This window comes from Microchirus variegatus, assembly GCF_963457635.1.
Source record: "Microchirus variegatus genome assembly, chromosome: 7".
NCBI lineage: Eukaryota > Metazoa > Chordata > Actinopteri > Pleuronectiformes > Soleidae > Microchirus > Microchirus variegatus.
This window is the reverse complement of record NC_139808.1, coordinates 14,551,220-14,578,608: the sequence shown is the minus strand read 5'-3', so window position 1 is coordinate 14,578,608 and position 27,389 is coordinate 14,551,220. Positions and strand designations below refer to the sequence as shown.

Here is a 27,389-nt window from a genome sequence, read left to right as displayed (position 1 = left end):
CAGTAGCACCAACCAAATCTGCTTTAAGGTCAAAGTAAAAACACAATATAACAACAATAATTTACCGAAGAACAAGGAAGAACGTGATGGAGGATCACTGTCAGTCATTTTTGCAGTTTTACAATCAATCAAGTTTTATTTGATTGTAAAACAGCAGAAGTGTAGCTATAAACTTTATAATTCCCCCACTTTAAAGTAGGTCAAAGTAGGTTTGTTTGTTGTGTAGTTACTCTTTTGTCTGTGAGGTGTGGACCATGATTTTTACTGTGAATGAGAGAATCGATCATATCATTAACAACTACACATGCAAATGTAATCATTCAGTGTCTCTTGCTACATTTTGATATTACTACTTTGAATTATTTTGAAATGTACTGTCATTTTAAATTATTTGAATGTGCTTTTATTGTGGTTTTAGGTCTTGGTGTAACCAGTGTTTTGTCGTCTGTAACTGATGACCCAAAGAAAATTTTACACCTCTGTGTACAATAAAGACCTATTTTATTGTATTCTTTTCTATCCTATAGGTGATTAGCTTGGCAATTTCAAGTGGAACACTTCAGAACACGCTCTGAAATAAAGTTAGTTTTCTCAGATGTGTAGTGTTTTTCCATTCACACCTGCCCAGAAAAGTATGTCTGATACTCTTGTTTGTAAGACTCACTGTGTGTGTGTGTGTGTGTATGTATGTATATATATATATATATGGTGCTAAGTAAGCAATCAACCCTGCAATTGAACACTTAGTAGTTCTGAATTGTTGTTCAGACAAAGTGAGTAAAAAGAAGGAAATTCTGCTCCCACCTAAGCTCAATGTTGCAAAATGACAACATTTCTCTAAAAACGTACATAAACATTTAAATTAAAATAAATAAATAAATAAAACTCTTTGATTACTGCATCAAAGGCCTCCTACAACAACATCTGAAAAAAGAAAAATATATATATTTAGATTTTTCTATAGGGTTAAAAAGCTGCATATATTTGATCAAGAGCAGAATTGGATGACTTATTTATTTTTTTTACCAATATACACCTGTCGTATTTGTAGGGAGACTGGACAGGAGTGGACGTCGCCTCCAGCACACAGGTCTGACACGGTTGGATTCATATGTGATCAACACAGTGGGGCGTCGATGAGATGATCGATCACACATTCACTGCATCAGCTCATTGACAGGTCTCAGCTGACGGGACCTCCCCGCCGCCGTCCGGTCCAATCACCCTCCTGTGTGTGTGTGTTACGTAATTGAGCCGCCTGCTCGTGTGTGGCTGAGGGGGTGGAAATTAAAAAGCCACCGTCCGCGTCTGCTCACTCTTTCCAGGCTGGAACAAGAAAGCTGGGTCTCAGGACGAGGGTGAGCTCACGGTCTACTTTTGTTTCCTTAGTGTTTGTCACTTTTGTTTACATGATGCGCAGAACGTTTATTACTCTGCAGCAGTGACTCTATAATAATGTGCTCGTATGCAAACGAGGGGGGACTTGATGGTACAGCTCGAGAACAGCATAGCTCTGCGTGAACTTGGTGAATGAGCTGTCAAACGCTCTGGGAACTTGCGTGTGCCTCTGATTGGTCAACGCGCGAGGCAAGAGATGCACCGAGAGACGTGATTGGCTGACAGAGAGCAGGTTGTTTTGGAGCAGAGCAGCGCCCCCTCACCCCCTCCTCTTTGCCCAGGCTCAACAACCTGCTGCCAGAGAGAGGCAGTCATGGCTATTCAGCAGTGAAAGGGTAGCTGCAAGTTTTAAAGAGTGCTGAGTGTAACTGAGGTGATACGAGTATTACAGCAAAAGTCATGACTACAGCAATTCAAATGCTTTTTGTCCCTGTTTAAATTGTTTAAAATACAGTATTGTGCAAAAGTTTCAGAGCTCTGTCTCATACCAGCTCTGTCAAATTCTTCGATCATGTGAATTGTGAATGAAGTGATGCGACTTAAAGCTGGTCTTATATATATTAGCGAGCTGTCAATGACTTAACTCATGCAGCATGTGTATGTAATGCTCAAGCATTATGTCTTGAATAAACCTGGCATAATGTTTTTTTTTACAGCAGATATTTCTTTAAATGAAATAGTAGGACAAACACAGGATTTACCAGTAACATGAATTAAGGTTCCACTCCAGTATTAACAGAGCTGTGTTATTGTTCAAGAAAAAAAAAACCTGCACATTATTTTCTGGATGTGTTCCAGTAAAGTGAAATAGAAATAATTATCCTCTATTGTAAATACAGCATTGCCATTGACTGCATTTTATTATACACTTACATATCCTGAAAAACCCGAAACTGTGGTGCTAAACAGCTAATCATGTATAATACTTTCCAAATTATGAGGTACAAAGTTACATAAATAATGTTCAGATTGTGTTATCATGTTAAATGTGTTGTTTTTTTCTCCTCTGTGACAGGAAACAGGTTGCCATCATTCCGAGATGCAGGAAACACACAGATTAACATTTTCTTAATCACGAACAAAAGCAGCTTAGGTTACTCGTGCCCCTACTAGAATGTTGGGAATGTGGCTGTGACATATACATCAAAATATGATGTATATGTCACAGCATGGCATGATCATTGTTACATAACACCAAATTGACTTATCTATATTATAGATAAGTCAAGTTGGTGTTATGTAACAAAGTCAGCCTGTTGTGGCCTGTTCCTAGATGGAAGACGAGATTTCTCAGAGTTATATAACAGCTTTGCAACACAGTTTTGATAACAACTGATCATTCTAATCTTCAGGAAGGGATGGTTAATCACAGTGTTAAGGTTAGCCTATGCTACCTCACCCCAATTCTTTGGATCAACTCACAACGGTTCAATGATGAGACTTAAACTATGAAGAACAGTTAAACAATAAGCTTTATTCTATCTATCACATGTAATGGTATTCAGCGCTGGTCTGCTCTGACGTTGCTCCTGCATGAGCTCAGTCAGAACAACAACAATAGTAAGATTTACACAGATATTTATACAATGAACATTACATCATTCTACTGTCTTTCCAACAGTGGTAATCAATATTAATCAAGACTAGACTCGGACTTTGCAACAAAACAGGACAGGAAGGAAATGTGTCAGCATTTAGACAACGAAACAACAATCATCATGTGAGTCCATCAGGCTAAGGTTGAGATGTGACTATGGCAGTGTCTTACATGAGAGTTTTAATTCTGAACCAAGGAAATTAATTCTGCTTAAAAAAATATAATGTAAACATGGCCTATATCTAATAACAGGACTGTTGGAAGATTCCAGTAGTTTAAGCCATGTGTAGTAATAATAATAAACTGACAACTGAGCGTGCATTGTGCTGTGCTCTTTGGACCTGGTCATACTACAATAAAACCACATAATGACGTTGCATAAAGTGTGAATGATGGTCGTCGTGTAACTTCTCAATGTTTGTGTCGAAGTGACCAAACAACCCAAACACAAAGAGCTTCATCTGAAATATGGAGGAATATGTGGTAACTGTGTGTCACCACAGTCGGTGTGTTGACTGAATGAAGTCCAACATACAGTATTGAAGCCTTTAGAAGTAACCTTTAGAGATAAGGTCTGCAAACACATTGATACGCATTAGTTCTTTGACTGTGGCAAAGCAAGTGCAAGTTAAAAAAAACTGCTGTTCTGCTAGTGGATCAAACCATTATTCTGTTAAAATTACTGAAATTGCAAAGGCTGCAGTTTGTTCTCTGCTAAACAATAAATATCTTTTTGGACATTTTGAAAGGTATATTGTGTACAGTATGTAGCCTTAGTAGTACGCTATTTCAAACATGCAAACAATATATAGAGCAACAACATAGAATAACACAAAAGTCGATCATCAAAGACAGCCGGATTTACATATCCAAAAAAGTGTTGGAAGGAGTAACGATTTATTTAATCTCACTCCTTCTCTTTAAAGTATGAACAACCTTAGTAACATTAAACTCGTAAGATGTTTGCTTTGTCCATTTTGGGTACTTGTAAAAACACGGTCGTCCAATAAAGCGGCCTCTGTAGAGCTGACCTGGCTCCTGATATTAATATCAAAGGCTCATTCTGGGGTAATAACAAACAACTTTTACAATCAAGTGACTGGCTGCTTTGTCAGATATATCATATCTCAGCCCTATGTCAAAGTTGAGATCAAACTAACCAAGACCGCATCATGACTTCAAGACTAAGAGTAAGGGGGAGTTGCAGGCAGAGGTCAGCTGTTATCAGTGACAAAATATTATCACTACTTATGTCATTGGTTTCATTAGGAGTTTTCTCTCCTAACCCAAGACGAGACCAACACCTTCAAAACAGTAATGAGAGAATCTGGAATACGACAACAATAATAAAAGGGTACATAAAAGTGAATTCAGGTCGGGAGTTTACAACCACAGTGTCATTACAGTGTTTTTTTATAGAGCCTATTAAGAAAATGAACTGTAACTGTGATGTAATCAGCTGTTCCAAGGGGCACTAAGACAATAGGGTAATGGTAAAAACATAAAAACCCTCACATTATATGGGCAGTATCGTTCCATATACTTTTGGATCCGTATTCTTTGAAGGTTTATACTACCTGCACTTCTACTGTCTGTTGACGGAGGTGTGTGTGTGTGTGTGTTCATGTTCCACAGTGAACAGTGCGAGGATGAAGATTGCAGTGATCGGTCAGAGCCTGTTTGGCCAGGAGGTGTACAAGGAGCTCAAGAAGGACGGTCACACCATCGTGGGAGTGTTTACCATCCCAGACAAGGACGGCAAGGCTGACCCACTGGGTGAGACCATCACTGAGTGGGAGCTGCACACTGGGCTATGCCACACACAATCACAGTTAGAGGAAAATGTTATTTTTGCTCAAGATATTATGTGTTCCAGGGCCACATCTTTCTGAACAGATGGCAATGTACTTGTGTACCACACAGTAGATTCTTGTAACAGTTACAGGATTTGTAAACATGGTGGAAAATTGAAGCAGGAAGATTCTTATTTCATGTAAAACCTTCCTCATGCTCACTATATTATCAGCATCAGATATGCTTCTTAAGTTCCAGAAGTAGAGCCACTATGAGGACTGTTGTGAATTAGTTGGGGGTTTTTTTTGCATTAGTGTGTAGTCTCTGCATTTTACCCCTGCTTAACACACTCACACACAGTAGTGAACGCACACAAGCAGGGAGCAGTGGTCAACACTCTTCTTGGCCATGGGACGCCCTGAACTCATAATAGGCCCAAAAAACAGTAGTTTATCACTCCGGTGCTCTAAACTCTCAAAAAGTCAGTGGCTTGTGTCACGTGCATCATCATACTCACTGTTCTGACTATTGCCACAGAGCTATGTTGTTGTCAGTAGACAGTGAATCATTGCAGACTGACACCACATTAATGGCGGCTCTGCTATATGGCATGCCAAGAAGCCTTTCCTCAATAAACCAAATCCAAGGAAACTAAAGAACTAGTTTGCAGTCTCTTGTTCACACCATAACTGAAATCTCCAATTAAAAACATGTTGCACCTGCTTGTGTGATGATTTTGGAGGAGGTGTCCCATTTTGTAGGACTAGATGTGAACCACGTAGGCCAAGGGGCATGGTTAAAAATTAGCAATGGGCCTGGGCCTTGAACACTCCCCCTGTTCTATTCATCGCCTGTTAATTCTGTTTTCTGAAAGCTCTGAGTTAAGGATGTCCGGTACACAACATCCCATGACGCACTTGAGATAACTTATTACACTTGAATGCAACAATACACAGTGCGTAATGAGCCACTTGGTAATGGAACTATGTTTTTCAAAGCATCCAGCTGAATGCAACCCTCCAGTTTTACTACCAAAGAAAGTCTGTTTTGTATTTTGCACCCTGTGAGAGTTTGATCACCCTGTATTTTTCCACAGCCACTGAGGCGGAGAAAGATGGCATAGCTGTTTTCAAGTTCCCCCGCTGGCGTGTGAAGGGCCAGGCCATCGCAGAGGTTGTGGATCAGTACAAGGCCACCGGGGCTGAGCTCAATGTCCTGCCCTTCTGCTCTCAGTTTATCCCCATGGAGGTCATTGACCACCCCAAACATGGCTCCATCATCTACCACCCCTCCCTACTGCCTCGTCACAGAGGGGCCTCTGCTATCAACTGGTGAGCGATGTCGGTGGTGTTCGTTAGCTTTTGTTGTGACACATCCACTCTCTTATCTGTTGTCTCCTGCCCCACAGGACCCTGATCCATGGTGACAAAAAGGGTGGGTTCACTGTGTTCTGGGCTGATGAGGGACTGGACACTGGGCCGATTCTGCTGATGAGGGAGTGCGATGTTGAACCCAATGACACCGTCAACACAATATACAAGAGATTTCTCTTCCCAGAGGGCATCAAAGGCACAGTAAGTGTGGTGAGGGTATTGTGGCAAAGCATTGTGGGTGGACATAACACAAGTTAAGTTAAGCTTTGTGGACTGAGCTTGCTGGAGTGGAACGTTTTGCACATACAGGTTAGAGCTTAGATCGGCCCAAAAAATCAAGCCCGACCCAACCCGAGCCTGTGCATGTGTGTCCGAGCCCGACCCGACACATTAACTGTAATTACGAGCCCGAGCCCGATTTAAACCCAACCTTTTTTTAATATGTGAGCCGTAAATGTACACGTATGTCCTCCCCACACTGGGAGCTTGTTGTACCTGCTGCCACAGTCTAATTTACAACAATAACAGAGCCGCTGAGATCCGCATATGTTGCTACGCCATACGCTTCCTGGTTTTTAAATGATGCGTTCATGGCCGCAGGTTTTTACACCTTCACACAATACGACATGCTATAACATACCACGCAAACACTACGAGGGAGAATCTAAACTCTAATACAGGTACATAACACATTTGAGTCATGAAAATGATGCAAAATCCAAAAGAAATGATACCTCACAATGAAACTTAAACATGAATTTGCTTTTCCTCATTTGCAACAAACTGTGATATAGTATGTTTGTATGAAAGATGGGTGGATGGATGTACTGAATCCATCCCAAAACAGTGAAATTGCTGCGCTAAAGCAGCACAGCATCAAAAAGTCAAAATGTCAGATCACATATCCCACAAGCTATACAACTATAATTCATAATAATATTATTACACTTAACATAACATAGTCCGGAGAATCACTCAGCATCAGCTTCGTCTCACATGCTGCACTTTTACAATTTCATTCATAACTTTATTTTGACACCCTGATCTCACACCTGTGACACTGTGACGCCATGTGAACATTGCACAGCTAACATTAGCCAACTGCTGCCTATATACACAGCAGGCATGGAGCAACATTAGTATCCATGTGCAATCATGTGGAAATCTGATAGTCATTCTACTTTTAGCTCATTCTACTTTTAGCTCAGATCAGGGGGGGAAAGTGTCTCTGTTCACTTGCTTATTGTTTCTGTCCGTCTGGTGCAGAACACAGAGTTCACAGTGGCTTTATTACTGAGAACAGCTGCTCACAAGTCTTTTGTTAGTATTAATGCCAAACTACTTTTAACCAGTCTGTCTGTCAGTGTTTGTGTCTGCATGTGTGTCAATGACAGCAAATACAAGTAAGAGAGAGGCAGAGTAAATTATGTGGTAGTGGGGCCACCTGTGAATATAAACCTGGTTAATGTGAGAATTCCGTCTTTTGTTCACACATGGCCCTAATCCTCAATCACAATTGTCCACAACTTGTCCACTTGTGACTGGATTACTCAGGACAAATGTTAGTACCAGTTAGTTTAAAACACACAAACCATTGAAACTTTCAAATAATAAAGGTGCTAAACCTTGGAAACATCTGGCATCATCAGCATTATGACATCAGTCACCGTTTGGGAAGATTGTGATACATCCAGATTGTGGAAAAAGATTGTGGTTTGAGTTAAAAAACAATTTGCTTTAGAAATGGTCATGACTGTTGTAATCAAATATGAATCACACAACAGTCTCCTGTGTCAAAGTCCTTCACAGGACTTTGACACAGGAGACTGTTGTATTGTTGTTGGTGATCCCTTCAGCTACACCAGCCTCCTCCTTATGTGACCTTTGTCTCCAGTGCACACTCCCCTGTCTCACCCCACTCTATGCTTTCAACAGCACAGTCTTGACTGAACATGTAACTACAGATTATTATAAGTTCAGGTCAGCCTGTAAGTGACGCTTTTAAATGTTGGATGGTAAACATAAAGTGTGCAGTCAAGTTATCACATTTATATTGTTGCATTATTGGAAGAATTGTCCTCACCAAAACAATTGTGATTCACATTATTACAATTTTGCAAGAATAAAATAATAATAATAATGAACAGACTATTACTTACTTAGTCTGTGTAGACAATATTCACTATATTTATATCCACATCTACCTGCAACATGCAATATTTCTCTAGCCTTCGTCCCTTGTATATAATGTCCATAACTTTTTCTGTACATAATCCACATAAACTATAGTCCTTTTTTTTCTCTTTTACTATTCTTTAATCCCTTGCTTGTTTTGTGTTGTCAAATTTTGCTGTCTGCACACACCCATCTTAACTGTTTTTGCTGCTGTAACAAGGGAATTTCCCCTTTTGAGAGTTAAATAAAATGTATCTTATCTTATAATGGGTAAAACATTAAAACACATGGACATCACTTTAACTTTAGACATAAATACTGTTTACGTATAATTCTGCAAAGGTGCATGCTAAAGCATTGTTGGTAACATTCTATTCTGGAGGGCCACACTGACACAGATTAATTAAGTGAAGGGCCACATTTGACAGTGCATCACATTTTCAATCTCTAATCTCTTTTCATGCAGCTTGCATAATGACATTTACATTGAAAAACATGTATAGCTATAACATTATAGTAAAAAGAAATATGAATCCCTGTACAAGAACCACCTTTCACAATGTATCCACATAATTTTCCCTTCATTATGCTGATGCAACAGTAGGAACTAAGATAAAGTAAATAAGTAAATATCAGATGTCTTCAGATGTGATTCTGGCCATTTCCCAACAAGATAAATAACCATGATGACAAAGTCCACAGAGATTGCATCAGTGTTTTGTTTTTTTTGCTTCATAAAAAATTGAACTGCATTGATCTGGTTGCAGGTGGAGGCAGTGAAACTGATTGCAGAGGGCAAAGCCCCGAGGATCACGCAGCCACTGGAGGGCGCCACATACGAGTGCATCCAGAAGAAAGACAACGCTAAGGTAACGCTCACCACCCCAACTTTAAAAGCCCCGTCTCGCAACTTCCCACGACTTTATAAATGGTCTTGTTTATCTAAAATAACATGTTTTAGAGAGAAGAGTATGTATGTAAAGTATGTGGTCATTCAGGTTATAGTGTGCTACATCTGAAGATCTAACAATGCGAGTTTGCTCCCTGTTTGACAGATTGACTGGAACCAGCCTGCTGAGGCTCTTCACAACTGGATCAGAGGAAACGACAAAGTGCCCGGTGCCTGGGCAGAGGTGGATGGCCAGGTAACAGCACACTGTCCCTCAGTGAAAACCTCCACATAAGACTTTTCTTTTTTTTTATTCAGTGGTATGTTAACACTGAATAAATGTTTAACATAAATAATGACAGGTTAAGTTTAGATTTATTTTTTTTTTTAACATTTGCTTGTGCTGATGCTCTCTTTGAGTTACAGTATATCATATATCAAGAATATACACTACCGTTCAAAAGTTTGGGGTCAACTATACAATTTTTTTTGTGTTTTCCATTAAAACTCACACTTTTATTCATCAGAAGAGTTGCAAAAAGAATGGAAAATATAGTCAAGACATTGACAAGATTAGAAATAATGATTTTTCGTCAAAGAACCAGCAAAACTGTTTTTAGCTGTGCTAACCTAATTGCACGAGGGTTTTCTAATCATCCAATAGCCTTCTAATGCAATTAGCAAACACAATGTACCATTGTAGGCCTCTATACACCTATGTACATATTCTATTAAAACCAGACGTTTGCAGCTAGAATAGTCGTTAACCACATTAACAATGTATAGAGTGTATTTCTGATTCATTTCATGTTATAGTCATTGCAAAAAAGGGTTTTTCCTTAAAAAATAAGGACGTTTCAAAGTGACCCCAAACTTTTGAATGGTAGTGTAATTCTATACAATACAGTATTGACTGTTGAGTTCTGTTGGATATAGTCGTCACCAAAGTTGTGCTGTCTCCAGTAGAAAGTGACGTTTTATGGTTCCTCGCTGCTGGATTCAGGCTCCACAGCCAGTGGAGGTCAGCCGCTGGATATCCCTGGAGCCAGTCGACCCGGCGTCGTCACCAAGGCAGGCCTGGTGCTGTTTGGCAACGATGGCAAGACGGTACGTTGGACTCTAAGAGATGGGTTGTCAAAAAAAAACAAAAAAACACACACACTGGCACATAACTTAACACAAGGTAAATGCTTTATATTCCCATGTTCACATTACTTGTTTACAACAGGTGATTGAGACTTTGGCAAAAACAAGAAAAGAAAAACACAACATATATACGTATTCTATTTATATATGACTGAACTGACTGGACGTTAGCGATGAACAACTCAATTTATACAATCTTTTTAAACTAGTGATCTTTAAGCCACACATCAAACAGTCACATGACTTAATACTTAACCGTGAGCGTCTCTGCAAGGGCTGCTAATTTAACCTCACCACCAAAATTAACCGTAGGTGCTTCGCATGGAGTCCCAATCTCGTCATGTCTGTGCATTTAAAACTTAAATGACTTAGCATTGCCTTAAGGCCAAACTCTCAAGTAGTAGTACCTCCGAAGCAAATAATCACATTGCACTATATAATTTGCAAGTCTATTTTTCACCATGTTTCCACATAAGCTTCGGATGGACACGAGGGAGCATGTTTGTGTGTTCTCCACAGGCTTGCGTGGTGCCTCCATGTTAAGCCACTTACCTCTCATTACATTCTTTAAACAAAAACTTGAGTGGTATCATACTTCTCACATAAATATAGAATTTATATACAGTATTTACAATAACTGACAGTGATATAATGTTTTCATTAAACAATAAGTTTATACGGTATTTTACTAATATAAAGTTCTTTGAGAAGACACTTGAAGTCCTGTGTCATAGGAATTTAAATAAAAAGATGGTTTTAGAACACTGATCCAAGCTCCGAGCCCTATTATCAACTCAGGTTTCAGACTATACGCAGTGGTGGCTCATGATTGTCTGATTCTCTCAGGCCACACTCTGACTTGTGGACAATTTAACACCATGGACTTTCCGCATGTGCGTCTTCATCAGGAGCCTCTCTGTGAATAACTCGTCACAGTCCTCACATTTGTACGGCCTCTCCTCTTTGTGCTTGGCTAAAACGTGTTTCCTCAGCGTGGAACCTCTGTTGAAGGATTTGCCGCAGATGTGGCAGCTGAACGGCTTCTCTCCCGTGTGAGTCCGTATATGTTCCGTCATGTGTCCTTTCAGTTTGAAACTCTTGCCACAGAAGTGGCAGCTGTAGGGTCTCTCTCCCGTGTGCACTCTCATGTGGTTCTGCAGGTTGCTCTGGCAGGGAATGTGCTTGCCACATATGTGGCAGTCAAAGTTTCCCTTGCTGTCATTCGACTTGCTTTCGTGCGTCTTGAGGTGCCACGTGAGCACGTTCTTTTTAGTAAATATGAAGTTGCAAACGTGGCAGCGGTACAGTGTGGTGCTCGTCTTCTCCTCAGAATGCTCTGGATCCTCTTCAGTCGTTTGTTCTTGCTCTCTGCTCTCCTCGGCTGCTCTGCAGTCCTCCAGCTGCTGCACTGTTTTAATGAGCTCTTTCGTTAAAGCGTCCCCATCGTCGCTGTCCTCCGCTGATGGCTGCTCCCCAAACCCATTGATCCACAGCTCGTCCCTCTGCACCTCCTGCTCCTCTTTAACATGAGAGGGCCCTGGCTCGTCCTGGGCCACACTTGGGCTCCACTCCTGCTTTGAAGGGTCACTCTCCTCCAGTGATGAAGGCTCAGTTGGAAATTTGGCATCTGCAAAGATGGAAAGAAAAATTAATTACTCATGCGATATATACAGGAAAGATGTCGGGCGTGGTGTTCCTGTAAATCCACACACTTCCTGACTCACCTTTGAGATAACAATGAGATGTTTGCAGATATATTTGTGTGTATATGTTACGTCAAAATATAATGTGCCAGTCAAGTAGGTTTTCAGTAAAATTTGTGAATTTAAAGAACATGTATAGCTGTATCTGGATACACCGTAAAATACACTGCAACACATGAGTCTCTAAAGCCTCTTTCACACTAAAATTAGTGAGTAGAGCTTGGATTTTTTGAACCCCAGTTGAATCTGTTTTTTTTTTTGTTTAAAAAAAAAAAAAAAAAAAAAAAAAAAAGGTGTTTAACACCATTCCCATTGCCTGTGGATGATCTGCCCTGTGGTCTTGTGTTTCATGTATGAAGTGTGACGTCAGACACGCAATACAAGACAGAAGACGAAGAGGAGAACATGCAAAAGGTAGTTTGCATGTTCTCCACGTGTGTGCGAGGGTTTTCTCCGGGTTCTCTGGCTTCCTGCCTCAGTCCAAAAACATGCAATATGGGGATTAGGTAAATTGGTCACTCTAAATTGACCGTAGGTGTGAGAATGAATGGTTGTTTGTCTGCGATGGACTGGCGAACTGTCCAGGGTGTGACTCTGCCTATCGCCCTATGGCAGATCACCCCCGTGACCCTCCGGTGGAGGATGAAGTGGTAGATAATGGATGGATGGACGATCTTTAAATCACTCGTTTAGATGATCCGATTGATGAAATAAATTTAGCACTGTCCCAAGTTTTAAAACGTCAGTATAACTACAGAATAATAATGCTAATGGCTAGGAGATGGGATTTACAGGGTTTCTAACCAGTGGGTATGGGGTATCAGTCTCAAGTCTCTGACAGTAAATATTTACTTATTTCCAATTAAAACCAGCAGGGACTTGTTGCCATTTGTGCCAATGATGATAAAGAGGTGCTGCAGCTACGACACAGCTAAAGCTTACCAACACTGTTGCTTATATGTGTGGTGTTAGCATGAGGTTTCTGAGGAAGAGGATGACAACGATGATGAGACCGTATTTCATATATTATATATATATATATATATATATATATATATATATATTTCATATTTGAGCTGACGTGCGATGCTGGGGTTGCTGGTGAGGAGGGAGTGACCTCCTCACCAGCAACCCCAACCCCATTTTATGCAATGGGGACTGCTAGTATATTTGTGGTAGGTATTGATATTAGCTGTTATTCACCATTATCGTACACTGTGATGGAGCAAATGTTGCACGTGCTGTATTGCTTTAAATCTTTCCATAAGGACTGCAGCCAACCAAAATGAAACCCACTCTACCTACTCTTCAACTAGTCGCCTTGTTGCAGATGGAAGAAAAAGTCTCACTTCCATTGACTCTAAACAATGATACTGTTTCGTCTGAACACATCGTTAACCCAACGCTAGTCAAATCAGTTTGTAATTGCAAACTTTTAACCTGTCGTTTACAGGTTAGTGTCGTTCTAAAATCAATATACTAATGTCCAGCAGGTCACTTATTGTAAAGCACAACTGGAACATTAGCATTCAAATTCAATTATACAACACTCACTGTGTGTTTAGAAGTACTGTTCACAAATGCACTACAAAAGAATGAACTCTACAAGTAGTTACATGTACAGCACTTTTTATTATTGCACTTTATTTACAACATGTAAGTGTTTTACGGGAACAGCATTTGTAAAAAGTGGAAACATTTTTTTACTTATTCATGAAGCAGCATGTTACACAGAGTAGATGACATAGTGTGCCGACTTCATGTGCTGTTTGAGCCTGACGAGCCGAGGGCAGCGATGGTCGCACAGCAGGCACTTGAACGGCAAACTCTCCTTGTGCATGTTCCTCACATGCTTGCTCATATTTGTAGATCGGGCAAATTGTTTCCCACAGATGAAGCAGCTGAACGGCCTTTCCCCAGTGTGAGTGCGTATGTGATCTTTCAAGTGACCTTTGAGTCGAAGACTGGTACCACAAATGGGACAGACATACGGTCTCTCGTTGGTGTGCATTTTCTGATGAAAGATCATTTGACCTTGGCTGCCTGTTGTTTTACCACAAACAAAGCGGGTGGACTCATTGGTAGGATTTGGTAGAGCTTCAGCTGCATGAGCTGTTGGAGACACTCCAGAAGATGATAACGGTTGGTCGTGTTGTGAAGGCATCTCATACTTTATGTGCTCTCTGACTGTGACCGCTTGAACGAGGCTGTCTGGCATCTGATTTTCCTTGCACTCTTGAACTGTGACTACTTGGGTCGGTGAGTCTGTGACGCTGTTATCCAGATGTGCAGGTGTCTCCAGATGTGCAGGTGTCTCCACCAACCTGCTCCGAGGCCCAGCCTCTTCCATTTTATGGGGCAGGATGGACGGTGACTCTTTGGCGTTTCTGTGACCTGGACACTCCATCTTTATCTGCTGCTCCTCCTGTGTTGGTGAGGGCAAATCGATCTGCCTTGAATCTGTAACAGTGGATAGGAAAGTGTTTTTTTTTCTTTTCCATAGCAGCCAGAAAAAAATCACTTCTCAGAGTGAATGATCCACAGCAATGACACTAAACCTAACGGCAGGAAAGAAAACCGAGTTATGGTTTGACAATCAGTGACTAAAACCAAATGCATATGTACTGCATTAACCGTAGACTGTCAAAGCTATGTTTGTTTTTTGAATTACAAAATAAATAAGTAAAAACTAGACAGATAAAGGGTTACTTTTTCTTACAATTCCCATAGGTCTCACATTGTGACAGGTGGTCATAATCCACATTAGTGCAGGGTTTGCAGTAAAAATGCCTCTCACAGCGCTCTCCCAAGATATTGGTCAATCTGTGCTGCAAAGTGTGCCAGTGTGTTAGAGTGCAACAAACACACACACATACTGTTATTAAGCATTTACCGAGAAGGCAGCTGTACCACAACTGGAAATCCTTCCAGAAAGTTTGATTTTGCCTAAAATTCTGAAATCCTTTGTATGTATAGGAAGGTGAAATTTGACCGAAGCAGAAAGCAAAATTCTGCAAAGCAATTTACAGTATACTAATGTCTCTTATTGTAAAGCACAATTGGAACATTAGTATTCAAATTCAACTATAAAACATGTTTCACAAATACTGGTCACAAATGCACTACAAAAGAATGAACTCTACAAGTAGTTACATTTACAGCACTATTTATTATTACACTTTATTTACAACATTTAAGTGTTTTACGGGGACAGCATTTGTAAAAAGTGGAAAAATAATTTTACTTATTTTTACTTAATTATTCATTAAGTTTATACAACAAAAAAGGCTTTGTGGTTTCTGCAGCTTTACACACTTGTCATCCTCTGTAACCGTTTGTTTATTGCTTTGTTTATGAGCTTGCACTTGGTTTTTCTGATGAAGCGTCGTGTATCTGGATCAAGTAATCAAATAATCAGTTATACCAGATATGTGAACATTTGACCTCACACACAAGCAGCATGTCACACGGAGAAGATGACCTAGTGTGTCGTCTTCATGTGCTGTTTCAGCATGACGAGCCGAGGGTAGCGATGGTCGCACAGCAGGCACTTGAACGGCAAACTCTCGCTGTGCGTGTTCCTCACATGCTTGCTCATACTTGTAGATCGGGCAAATTGTTTCCCACAGATGAAGCAATCGAATGGCCTTTCCCCAGTGTGAGTGCGCAAGTGTTCTTTCAAGTTACCTTTGAGTCTATGACTGGTACCACAAATGGGACAGACGTACGGTCTCTCGTTGGTGTGCGTATTCTGATGAAACATAATTTGACCTTGGCTGCCTGTTGTTTTACCACAAACAAAGCGGGTGGACTCATTGGTAGGATTTGGTAGAGCTTCAGCTGCATGAGCTGTTGGAAACACTCCAGAAGATGATAACGGTTGGTCGTGTTGTGAAGGCATCTCACACTTTATGTGCTCTCTGACTGTGTCCGCTTGAATGAGGCTATCTGGCATCTGATTTCCCTTGCACTCTTGAAATGTGACTACTTGAGTTGGTGAGTCTGTGACGCTGTTATCCAGATGTGCAGGTGTCTCCAGATGTGCAGGTGTCTCCAGATGTGCAGGTGTCTCCACCAACCTGCTCCGAGGCCCAGCCTCTTCCATTTTATGGGGCAGGATGGGCGGCAACACTTTGGTGCTTCTGTGACCTGGATACTCCATCTTTATCTGCTGCTCCTCCTGTGTTGGTGAGGGCAAATCGATCTGCCTTGAATCTGTAACAGTGGATAGGAAAGTGTTTTTTTTTCTTTTCCATAGCAGCCAGAAAGAAATCACTTCTCAGAGTGAATGATCCACAGCAATGACTCTCATCCCAACAGCAGCAAAGAAAACTGAGTTATTAACGCATAATTACTGCATTACCCCTAGTAGGTCTGACATAGGTTTACAAAAAAAAAACCCTGGTATATTTTGTATCTTCATAGACAGAACATTTTTCTTACAATTCCCATAGGTCTCTAATTAGTTTTTCCTTTCAAAATGGTCACTTGACAGGTGGTCATAATGCACATTATTTGGAGGGTTTGCAGTAAAAATGCCTCTCACATCGCTCTCCCAAGATGCAATATTGGCCAATCTGTGCTGCAAAGTGTGCCAGAGTGCAACAAACACACACACACTGTTATTAAGCATTTACAGAGAAGGCAGCTGTACCACACTTGGCAATCCTTTCAGAAAGTTTGATTTTGCCTGAATTAATGAAATCCTTTGTATGTTGAAGAAAGTGGCATTTGATCGAAGCAGAAAGCAAAAATCTACAAAGCGGTTTACAGCAACTTGTGAAGAGGGATGTAGAGGGAGCTTCCAGCACTGTGAGTGATGAGCAGTTGGTCATGTTGTCAAGGTCCTTAGTGCTCTCCAACTCTCACAGCTTGAGTCACACTCTCAGGCATCCGATGTTCCTTATACTCCACAACCGTGACTCCGTGACTGCTTGAGTCAGTGATGCCACTGTGTTCTGGATGTACAGATGTCTCCTCAGACCTGCTCCAGGGCTCAGTCTGTTCCATTGTAAGGGGCAGGATGAATGCCTCCTCCATGGCCTTGCTTGAGCTCCTTGAGCAATTATTGGAAAAGATCAGTGCATAAGAACCTTGTTTTACATTTGTATAATTCCAAAAAGCATCAGAATATGAATCTAGCCTGAATCTGGATCAGTCTGTGATGGCATCGGTTCAATTTCTTGAAAGTCAGTATTCACATCTGATTTTGATATCGGATCAGGTCATTCACATCTCTTCTCTGCGACAGTCAGTATTACTTGGCACCACTCAGGTTTGAATTATATCAAATTTAATTACCACATTTAGCTGGTGTGAGGTGTGCATATTTAATCTGAGACATGAAGTAAATGCCAATGCCAGATACATCAGAGCTTTCAGAACCAGCAGTGGTGTCGAGTTAAGGCAGAAATGGTATTGTGGGTTGGATTCATCATCAATACAGTTTTTAGTGAGACTAGGGCTAACAAAAGAAGTAGGTTATGATCCTATGATATGCCACTCGGTTCAATAAATACACTTTGTCCCACAATCATGCTCCTTCAGAAACGCATTGGTCAACTCATAAAGTGTGATGATGATGTAGGACATCTGTCGTCGTACATATTTTGCAAATATGCAGCATCCTCAATTCATGGTGTTCACAAATATAATTAATATATTAGTGCTTAAAGGTAGGTGGTTGTGCACAATAGTGCCAAAACCGGTCGTCCACCTGCCTCCAGCAAAGTCAATTAGTGTAATTACAAGGCAACATACAGACGGCTAATACATTAAATGTCTAGTGTGTAACCTGCATGAAGGTTTATTGGCTGAAATGTAATATACTACCCATAAGTACTACAAGTTAAAGAAAAAAAGGGGGCATGCATTTCACGTTCCTGGAGCAGACACTTAATATACAAACAAAGCGCTGTGACATCCTTGCATGTATGCAAAGGCCAGTTCACAGGCCAGTTCACACATCGGGGGAAAGGGAGGTGTAAGTGGAGGAGTCTTCTGTTTGTTACAGTTTGTACAAATTTTACAAAAACCTCTGATGCTTGACCTCTACAGTAAATGGGTCCAGTGGCTCTGTTAGGCTGTGAGGACCAATGACATAATTGACCCTCCTAAATGTTACACAGCGCACCATAAGGACTGTTTATTTGTACAATAAGTCTTTAATGAACGAGTTGTTGATGTGTTAAATAAAATAAGAAGAAAATAATCTGTTTGTTCTCATGTTTAAACTGGATTTTATGATTTTCCACGTCATTTAAAAACAAAGTTTTATTTTGAAATTCAACCGGAAATGTAGTTATAATTCGAGGGAACAGTAGATGGCATTGCGTGTTAAAGTACGTTTAGAGTAAACCTCGATAGTTAATAATATTAAGCAATCAAAAAAAATACCTAATATTTTCTGCAATTTGACATAGAATTTTAAATAAAATACAAAGTATTTTGAAAATGAACCGGAAACGTAGTTGAGTTTTATTGACGTGGTTGACACACCCATTGTCACTAGCTAATGAAACAGTGCTTAACAGTGCGCGCTATCTGAAATAATTTTACTTCGCACGGTGATTAATGACCTGCTTTACAGAGTGCTGAGGAAACAAGAGACTTAACCTGCTCTGTGCAGTCGTATCTCCGGCATGTAGACCAGATCCAGCAGCCGCTGCAGCCTCTGGTTCTCCAGCTTGGCCCGGTACACTTCCTCCTGGTAGTCCGTTATTGTCTTTTCAACAAAGCCGTAGATGTCTAAGGCGGCAGCGGTTAATTTCTCCGTCAGAAAGACGTTGAATGTCTGAAGCGTTGCGGTGGCCATCGTGTGAACAGGTCCGTTTTTACTGTCGGATGGAAAGCTGTGTCTGTTCCCTGCTGAGGATACAGCACTAAGGACGGCTACAGCGCCCCCCACTGTTCTGGACTGTGTACTACACTAAACATAATCACACATGCTCAAGTGTTGTCATTCCACATGCAGTAGGTCTGGCAGTATATATTTTTTAAATCCATTTATAAAGTATAGTTATTCAAACATCACATTCAATTACTCACTTTTCATTCTGGTATATCTCTATAGAGCTCTGGATACCATGTGATGTTATTTTCAAGGGGTCCACTATCACAAAACATAAAACAACACAACCATGAGATGGCCCTAAATGTAGTGATGAACATATGTTTGCCAATAAATGATGTATAGCTATACATGTAAAAAGAATAATAATATATAGAGTTGTGTGCCTTGTGTATGAATAATTGGGAAGAGATTATCTAAAATCTGTCTATCTGTTGTCGATGAGAAGACACACACTTGTCACACGTGTGATCACTTCTTTCTGTGCGTCTGCAGCTGCTGGTGAAGAATCTGCAGTTTGAAGATGGGAAGATGATCGCCGCAGCACAGTACTTCAGCTCAGGGAGCAGCGCTGCTGTGGAGCTCACTGAGGAGGAGAAGGCCTTCGCTGGACAGATGAGGGTAGGTTGCGTTCTTTTACTTATCACCGGCAGGCAAAAATAGAAAGAATCCTCAGTTGTGTGTGTGTGTGTGATGATGTGTCCTCACAGGCCGTGTGGCAGAGCATCCTCTCTAATGTGACTCGAATTGAAGACTCCACTGATTTCTTCAAGTCTGGTGCGACGTCAATGGATGTGGTCAGGTACAAGTGTTGCTCTTGTTGCGCTTTGTATTTCAGATTAACCCGAAACCATGACATTTATTTCCCAGATTATATATTATATTATATGTTTTTTAGCACCTATGTCTTTACTTTAAAAATAAATAGTCATGTACATTCCCTCCCAGGATAAATCTTAATTCAAACTCCATTGCACAAGACTTTTACATGTCTTGAGTGACAGAAATGGACAGGAAAAAGTGTAGCATTTGTTCTAGATTTTGGAGTGCCATGTGATTGGTAGTCACCGCCATCTCCATTGTCAAAATATACGATCTCTTTAAAACTTCTAAATGTTGTTACCGTTTAGAGTCCTTGTGCGCTTTATATTGTCAAGTTTCCAAAACGCACAATAGATAATTTCATCCTGCCATCCTTCCTCTCCTATCTACTCTCCTGTCCTGTGGCTGTCTGCAGGCTCGTGGAGGAGGTGAAGCTTCGGGCGAGTAACTGCCAGCTGCAGAATGAGGACATTTACATGAACACCACGTTCCAAGATTTCATTCAGATGTGCGTCAGGAAGCTCAGAGGGGAGGACGATGAAGAAGAGCTGGTTGTCGACTATGTGGGTGCTATTACTTGGATTCTCAGAAAACTGCAACGATAGGGTGGAAGACAGCGTGTCGGTCATTGACGTTTCGCCGTTTCACTTCCTCAGGTGGAGAAGGAGGTCAACAATATGACAATAAGAATGCCTCATCAGATGTTCATCAATGGGGAGTTTGTTGATTCAGAGGGAGGGAAGACCTACAAGACCATCAACCCCACCGATGGCTCAGTAAGTCACAAAACACATCTCACATTTATCAGAGGGATTCTCTGGACTCCAGAGTAAATAAACACACATTTCTGAGACATAGTTAAAGTGACAGTTGAAAGCCCATTTTAAAAGTGTCCCAATTTCCCAATTTCAGTGACGGCAAGAAAAATAAAAAAATAAATATAGCATTAAGTAAGTTAAGGATCAGCAGTTTAACAGAATAATGCTGTGTGGACAGCAGCTGTGGAACAGTCTGCTGTTTCTGCTCTTTATGCACTTTGCCTGATGGCAGCAATCTAATCAGTTTATGGAGAGAGTCTGTCTCTAACAGTGTCCTCCTCCTGCTCTGCTCCAGCTCTGGTGAAGTTCACACTGAGAGGCGCCACTGCATCTGTGTGTGCTGTCGTCTTAATCTTATAGCATGAGTTCTGTCTACAATACACTGTCTCTCACAGAAAAGCAACACAAAGAATGGTCTCAGGTGCTAATCACTTGTTGACTCTGATAGAATAAGGTCAATAGGTCACATGTCTGCCATATCATATGTATTCAAAATATTCAAAAGAGCTAAAGTAATACACATATTTTTGTTTGTTGTTGTTCTGCTTAGTAGAAAACCAAAGTTGTTGAAAGCAGCTGTTCTGTTGCAGCTACTGTATTTAAAGATGCCACTGTATGAGGTTCGGTATAATTAAGCCACAGTATATGTAGGTCTACCTTTGGTGTAATGCAGGTTTCACAGATTGTGCAAAAGTTTCCATCACCCATGTGTGTGTCCCTCTTTATTTGTCCTGCAGGTCATCTGTGAAGTGTCTCTGTCTCAAATAAGCGACGTGGACAGGGCAGTGGCTGCAGCTAAAGATGCCTTTGAAGAGGGAGAGTGGGGCAAAATGAACCCGAGGGACAGAGGCAGACTCATCTACAAGTCAGTATCTCTGAGAATGCGTTTGTGTCATCGAACCGCTGATTTTGGCCACGTTCAAACCTGGTTTTATCATCGGACCTAAAAAGCTGTTCACACGTGGCGTTAATACTGTATGTTTTCTGGATGAATCTCCTGGGAAAACAAGTGATATCACATCTGTGCACCGTATGCAAATACACATTATATGTGTTAGCGAGAACAAAATCATATTTTTAACAAGTCTGACTGAGACTTTTTATATGAAGCACTTTATGTGTATGAACAATGTTATAATAAAATGTAGGAGATAACAACCTTAATAAAAATGTCAGAATGTGATGTTGTATTAATAAATAAATCAGTAATTGTAAATAATTAGAAATGGTGACCCAACTAATAAAGTTTGATTTAATGTGGTCATCATTAATCAGTTCAATAACCCCTGAATATGTTTTATCTTTTTATCACTTGGGATGTAAATGTACTGTAGATGCTTTTGAGAGGAACACACACTTCTTTCCCTCAGACACATTTTAATAATCATATCATAGCAGCTGTCATGTAGTGAGATATTCAAATATAGTTTTTATAGAAATTAAAAATGTGTTATTTTTTTATTAATTTTTTTCTGCCAATGTCAGTCTGATCAGCTTCATTTGTGCCATTAGCAAAAGAAAAAGCTAACTGACGTCTTATAGTCTGACATTAGTGACCGCTCTGCCTCCTTGTGCACAGGCTTGCTGACCTGATGGAGCAGCACCAGGAGGAGCTGGCCACCATCGAAGCTATTGACTCTGGAGCCGTTTACACTCTGGCCCTGAAGACCCACGTGGGCATGTCCATCCAGACCTTCCGCTACTTCGCTGGCTGGTGTGATAAGATCCAAGTATGAAATTAGCTCTTACAGCCCGTCAATGCTGTCACTCATTATGTGAGATGGGCGTTTGATAAATGAGAAACAACATGTCTTATAAACATTCAATAAACAACAGAAAACGGCAATATTTGTGAAAATGAACAATCTTTTCACAGGGCAGCACCATCCCCATCAACCAGGCCAGGCCCAACCGTAATCTCACCTTTACCAAGAAGGAGCCGATCGGGTGAGAGTTGTCAGATTCCCTTTCACATCTTAAGTTGGTAGACGATCGTTATATTATATTTTCATGCTTCATAAATATAGAATTAGATTCTAACCATATGCTGAGAATGTACAGGATGCATTTTGCATATTTCTCCTTTTACACTAGTGAGTAAATAAATTATTGAATTAGTTATTTGGCTTGACACTTAGTCTGTTCCTGATAAAATAAATCTGCCTTTTGTTTCCTGTCAGTGTGTGTGCCATCGTGATTCCCTGGAACTACCCTCTGATGATGCTGGCCTGGAAGACGGCAGCCTGCCTCGCAGCTGGAAACACTATCGTCCTCAAACCTGCTCAGGTCAGCCAGACTCTGTCCAGACAGGACTGAAAGCAAATAAAAAAAATTTCTCAGATAGAAACAGAGAGCTGATTAAAAGTGAATAATTACAAATAACAAAAAACTCAGATATAATACAAGCAATAGATCAGAATATTGGTACGCACATATGGGTTGAGCAATTACCGTATTCCTGTACTAGAAAATGGATTTGAATGTTTGAGTTTCAGAGATATGGCTGTGTAATTGAATATCATGAGCCACATATTCCTTCTTTACTGTAAAGATTTGGCAGATGTGGCATCATGACAACATGAAATGTCTATATAGTCAATTACAGACATAAAGGTTGATTGGATGAACATTTACTCCATTGATTGATTATTCATTTTGATAATCGATGAAAACAAGTTCTCTGATTTTTCACCTTCTTAAATATCAACATTTTGTCATTTCTTTGCTTCGTTTGAGAACATCATCATTTTGAGGTTGGGAAAAATAACGATAAACATTTTTAATTTTCTGACATCTTATGGACCAAACCACTAATCAATTGATCGAAAAAACAACTGAAATATTAATTGATTTTGATTTTGGATAAGCGAATGGCCGCGCAGCCTGCAGTCAACACTGTTGTATGGATGAAGTCAATAAAGTTTGTTTGCAGGTGACTCCACTGACGGCTCTGAAGTTCGCTGAGTTGGCAGCGAGGGCTGGACTCCCCAAGGGTGTCGTTAATATCCTGCCTGGATCGGGTAAGAGTCCACACACAGTCCACCTGGTTGAACAGCCGCGGTAGTTTTATTCTGAAACCATTCCCAGATTAACTCCTCGTCAAAGTGTGTGCAAGTTCTTATTAAACTTGTGTGTTTGTCTTAGGCGCTCTGGTGGGTCAGCGCATGTCTGACCATCCTGACGTTCGAAAACTGGGCTTCACGGGTTCCACTGAGATCGGGAAACACATCATGAAGAGGTGAGCGGCGAAGTGCTTTCACAAAAACCCGATTCAAGCTGAGTTTAACGCTGCTATTGACCTTGTTACTGTGTCACTCACTGTCCATCTAAAGCTGCGCGGTCAGTAATGTGAAGAAAGTCTCTCTGGAGCTCGGAGGAAAGTCGCCTCTCATCATCTTCAGTGACTGTGACATGGACAAGGCTGTGCGCATGGTAAGTTCATACATGTGAAGACTCTGGAACAGATGACAGAGCCGTTTACCCACACTGAGTTCATTCAAAACAAAAATGTTCAAACAAGCATGCTGAGCCACTAGGTGGCACTAAATCTCTAAAAAAGAAGAACATAGAAGCTGTACATTTACAACATTTTAGAAAGTGTTTCTTAAAAAAGCAAAGAAAAATCTAGTTGCAGTGACTATTAAAGCAGTTTACATAGAAGAAAAGGTTAATGTGAAATATCAATTTTAGTGTGAACAAGGCTTTTGGTGATAAATGCATTTCTAATCACTCCCTCTCTACCTTTCAGGCCCACTATCCTGTCAAATAAAGGCCTTAACAATCCAAAAGACAAATTAGGATGTTGCGGTTTTAAGTAGTTCTAGAGTTGAAAGTCCTATGATAATATAAACATATATGTGTGTGTGTGTGTGTGTGTGTGTTTTCCAGGGTATGAGCTCAGTGTTCTTCAATAAGGGAGAGAACTGCATCGCCGCTGGCAGACTCTTTATTGAAGACACCATTCATGACCAGTTTGTGGCAAAAGTGGTATGTATTTCTTTAATCTGGCTGCGCACACACTCCATCATTCACATTGATTTAATCCACAAATCTGAACAAGCTTGCTCTGTGCCTAATTTAAGTTCTAAATTTCTGTGCATATGAAACTATTTTACCATTAGTTCAGTTTAGAACTGCCATTAGACAGACAAAAACCTTCTGGAACCGTGGTATAACGCTACAACTTTAAATTCTATGTGCCAAATTCTACAAATCAGTACTTTTCCATACACAGTCAAGTAGAGCTACAGCTGTAGTTTGACAACTGACCTTTTCCCACTTTAGTGTGTCTGCCTCTGCTACACAAGAGGGCAACATGCCTCCTTTAAACTTGTTAGCAACTGGGAGTCGAATAACTACTCCATGTATAACTTAAAGGTGCCATAAGAATGTGGCCTACACTACTTCATTCAAATTCAAAATACCGAGGTCTTTTAGGTTCGTTTTCAGATGTAACTGGCAACCCGTGGTTGCTCGGCAGCTGAAACTCTACTGACTGCAATGATTGGTAGACGGCGGTAGGTGGCGCCGCATGCCAAGACATGATTTCAAAACATAAACATGATTTGCAGTCTGCAAAAGATTTCTTTTAATGCAAATATTTTGGCTGTACTGTTGTTGTTGGTGAGTTCAGTTTGTTATATGAACATTATTCGTCAGCCTCTGTGAAGAGGATTTTATGGCCAGTTGCTTTAGATTTATTACATAATGCATTTATGTTTAAGATGCACCAGTGTCCCCATCACTGACTTATAAGCAAAAGTAATAGAAGAAAGGAGTACACAAAAGAATAAGACGGCAGCGACAAAATCATGGCAAAATTTAGGCTGATGTATTTTTTTGGTCTGTCCGCTTATAAAAAATTATATTTTTTAATGTTAACTCTGAACTGGCTTATGCGCATAATGGGTTTTACTCTGACCTTGAGAAATTTGATATCGTAAATATCAGTTTGACCCAACGTTACCGAGCTGTGGAGTAACAAATAACGTGAGGATCTATCCGTCTAGGGCTAAAATTCTAAAACTGTGATGTAACATTCTATTACATATCTGTCCTCCTGAATACTTTGCCACTGAAAATTATTTTCCCCTGGCTTTATAAATCAGCCGGCTGGCAGACACACAGACAAAAAACCACTTACTAAAATATTTGACATTTTTGAATCGAACACCAAAAAAAACAGAACCACAAACATTATACATCATCGTCACAGACTGCTGATTGTGTGGCCTCAGTTACTGATCATTGTCAGTATGAGATTTATGTATTTCTTTATTTTTAAAGAAAAATCTAAGAGTATATCAGGGTCACAGCCCCCAGTTCTACCCCTCTATCAGGTACTGATAATGAGTCGACACTGTTGACACAGATACTCACATTCAACTGTGGAATAATGTAAAGGAACCATGTTCTTTGTCAGGTTGAGGAGGTGAAAAAGATGAGGATTGGTGACCCACTGGACCGCTCCACTGACCACGGCCCTCAGAACCATAAAGCCCACCTGGACAAACTGGTGGAATACTGTCAGACTGGCATCAAGGAGGGAGCCACCCTGATATGTGGTGGCAAACAGGTCGAGCGACCAGGTGAGACAACAGCTGAGTGTGACATTGTCGAGAGAAGCAGATCCACGTCTGACATACAGATCATATACCATCTTCTTTTTCGTCTTTTGTGTTTTTTTTTCCAGGTTTCTTCTTTGAACCCACAGTGTTCACTGATGTGCAAGACCACATGTACATGGCCAAAGAGGAGTCGTTCGGTCCTGTCATGATCATTTCCAAGTTCAAGGGAGAGTAAGACCACCTTTTATTTTGAAACTACTCATATCTCCATTTTTCTTCATTCCTCTTCATTTGTGTTCTTCCCTGGTTTGGTGTACAAATGGTATAAGACTGTCTTTTTCCTGCTCTGCTCTCATTCTCCCACCCTCCTGTCTCCCGCTCTGTCCTTCTGTCTCAGTGAAGTGGACGATGTCCTTAAAAGGGCCAATGCTACAGAGTACGGGCTGGCGTCGGGTGTTTTCACACGGGACATCAGCAAAGCTCTCTATGTCAGTGAAAGACTCAACGCTGGCACAGTATTTGTCAACACCTACAACAAGACTGACGTGGCTGCGCCTTTTGGAGGCTTTAAACAGTCTGGATTTGGCAAAGACCTGGGTAAGAAAAACCGTTGCAGGGGACGTCTGTGGGTCAGTAGATAAAGTGGGCCAGCAGTTTGATTTCTGAGTTCTCTAGCCTGTGTTCTGATGCGTTCTTGGGTAAGACACTTAACCACAAACACCCACATAGGTTAAAGTTTCTTCTAGATTTACTGTCAGAGATTGAGACTGAGCAAACGTATCAGATCATGATATATTTCAAATTACAGAGCTATATAACAAAGATTTTAAGTAATACTTGTTAGCGTCCAGTATTTGAGACACTAATTTCTTTTCATCTCACTGTGTTGAAACAACAGGACAAGACGCTCTGAATGAATACCTGAAGACAAAGGCAGTGACCATAGAGTATTAGGAGGACGACAGCATCCTGTGCACACTGAGGAGGAGACGTGCGACATAACCATATCGACATGGGTTCAGACCTGTCCTGTACTGCAGCTCGTTCCTTCACTACCGACTACTGAGTGTTTGAGTGAAAGCCTTAAAATGTGCGTTTGTAATATGGCTTACGTTAGGTCATGAATGTTTCCAGAAATGTAACATTTCTAATCATTTTTACTTATCAATAAAAAAAAATTTGCTGAGCACAGAACACTGCTGTGGACCTGTCTGATTTTTCTCACAACACTTTTTTTTTTTTTTTTATGTTTTTGTA

The 27,389-nt window shown here is 40.6% G+C and overlaps 2 protein-coding genes across 2 annotated transcripts; one reads left to right on the top strand and one right to left on the bottom strand.

Annotated features, from left to right (window-relative positions):
* The first annotated feature begins 1,244 nt into the window (after nucleotides 1-1,244).
* Nucleotides 1,245-27,292, top strand: aldh1l1 (aldehyde dehydrogenase 1 family, member L1). The gene is made up of 23 exons (XM_083892498.1): nucleotides 1,245-1,358; nucleotides 4,631-4,771; nucleotides 5,886-6,120; nucleotides 6,198-6,363; nucleotides 9,105-9,206; nucleotides 9,393-9,482; nucleotides 10,193-10,333; nucleotides 19,421-19,546; nucleotides 19,636-19,727; nucleotides 20,163-20,310; nucleotides 20,404-20,523; nucleotides 21,303-21,430; nucleotides 22,145-22,295; nucleotides 22,442-22,512; nucleotides 22,746-22,851; nucleotides 23,498-23,585; nucleotides 23,710-23,803; nucleotides 23,898-23,997; nucleotides 24,454-24,552; nucleotides 25,988-26,153; nucleotides 26,258-26,363; nucleotides 26,530-26,729; nucleotides 27,031-27,292. The coding sequence occupies exons 2-23, from the start codon at nucleotides 4,645-4,647 to the stop codon at nucleotides 27,084-27,086; spliced, it is 2,712 nt and encodes a 903-aa protein (XP_083748624.1). The 5' UTR covers nucleotides 1,245-1,358; nucleotides 4,631-4,644; the 3' UTR covers nucleotides 27,087-27,292.
* On the bottom strand, nucleotides 11,215-18,889 carry LOC310929677 (uncharacterized protein; the record flags this gene model as incomplete). The annotated part of the gene is made up of 2 exons (XM_083892499.1): nucleotides 11,215-11,999; nucleotides 18,691-18,889. The coding sequence occupies 2 exons, from the start codon at nucleotides 18,887-18,889 to the stop codon at nucleotides 11,215-11,217; spliced, it is 984 nt and encodes a 327-aa protein (XP_083748625.1).
* Nucleotides 27,293-27,389: the final 97 nt, after the last annotated feature.

Bases quoted from the DNA above. Each gene is read 5' to 3' on its own strand.
- aldh1l1 (XM_083892498.1), top strand. From the start codon at position 4,645: ATGAAGATTGCAGTGATCGGTCAGAGCCTGTTTGGCCAGGAGGTGTAC. The intron at 9,483-10,192 runs GTAACAGCACAC...TGTCTCCAGTAG, and splicing joins GGGCAGAGGTGGATGGCCAG to AAAGTGACGTTTTATGGTTC. The intron at 20,524-21,302 runs GTAAGTCACAAA...TTTGTCCTGCAG, and splicing joins TCAACCCCACCGATGGCTCA to GTCATCTGTGAAGTGTCTCT.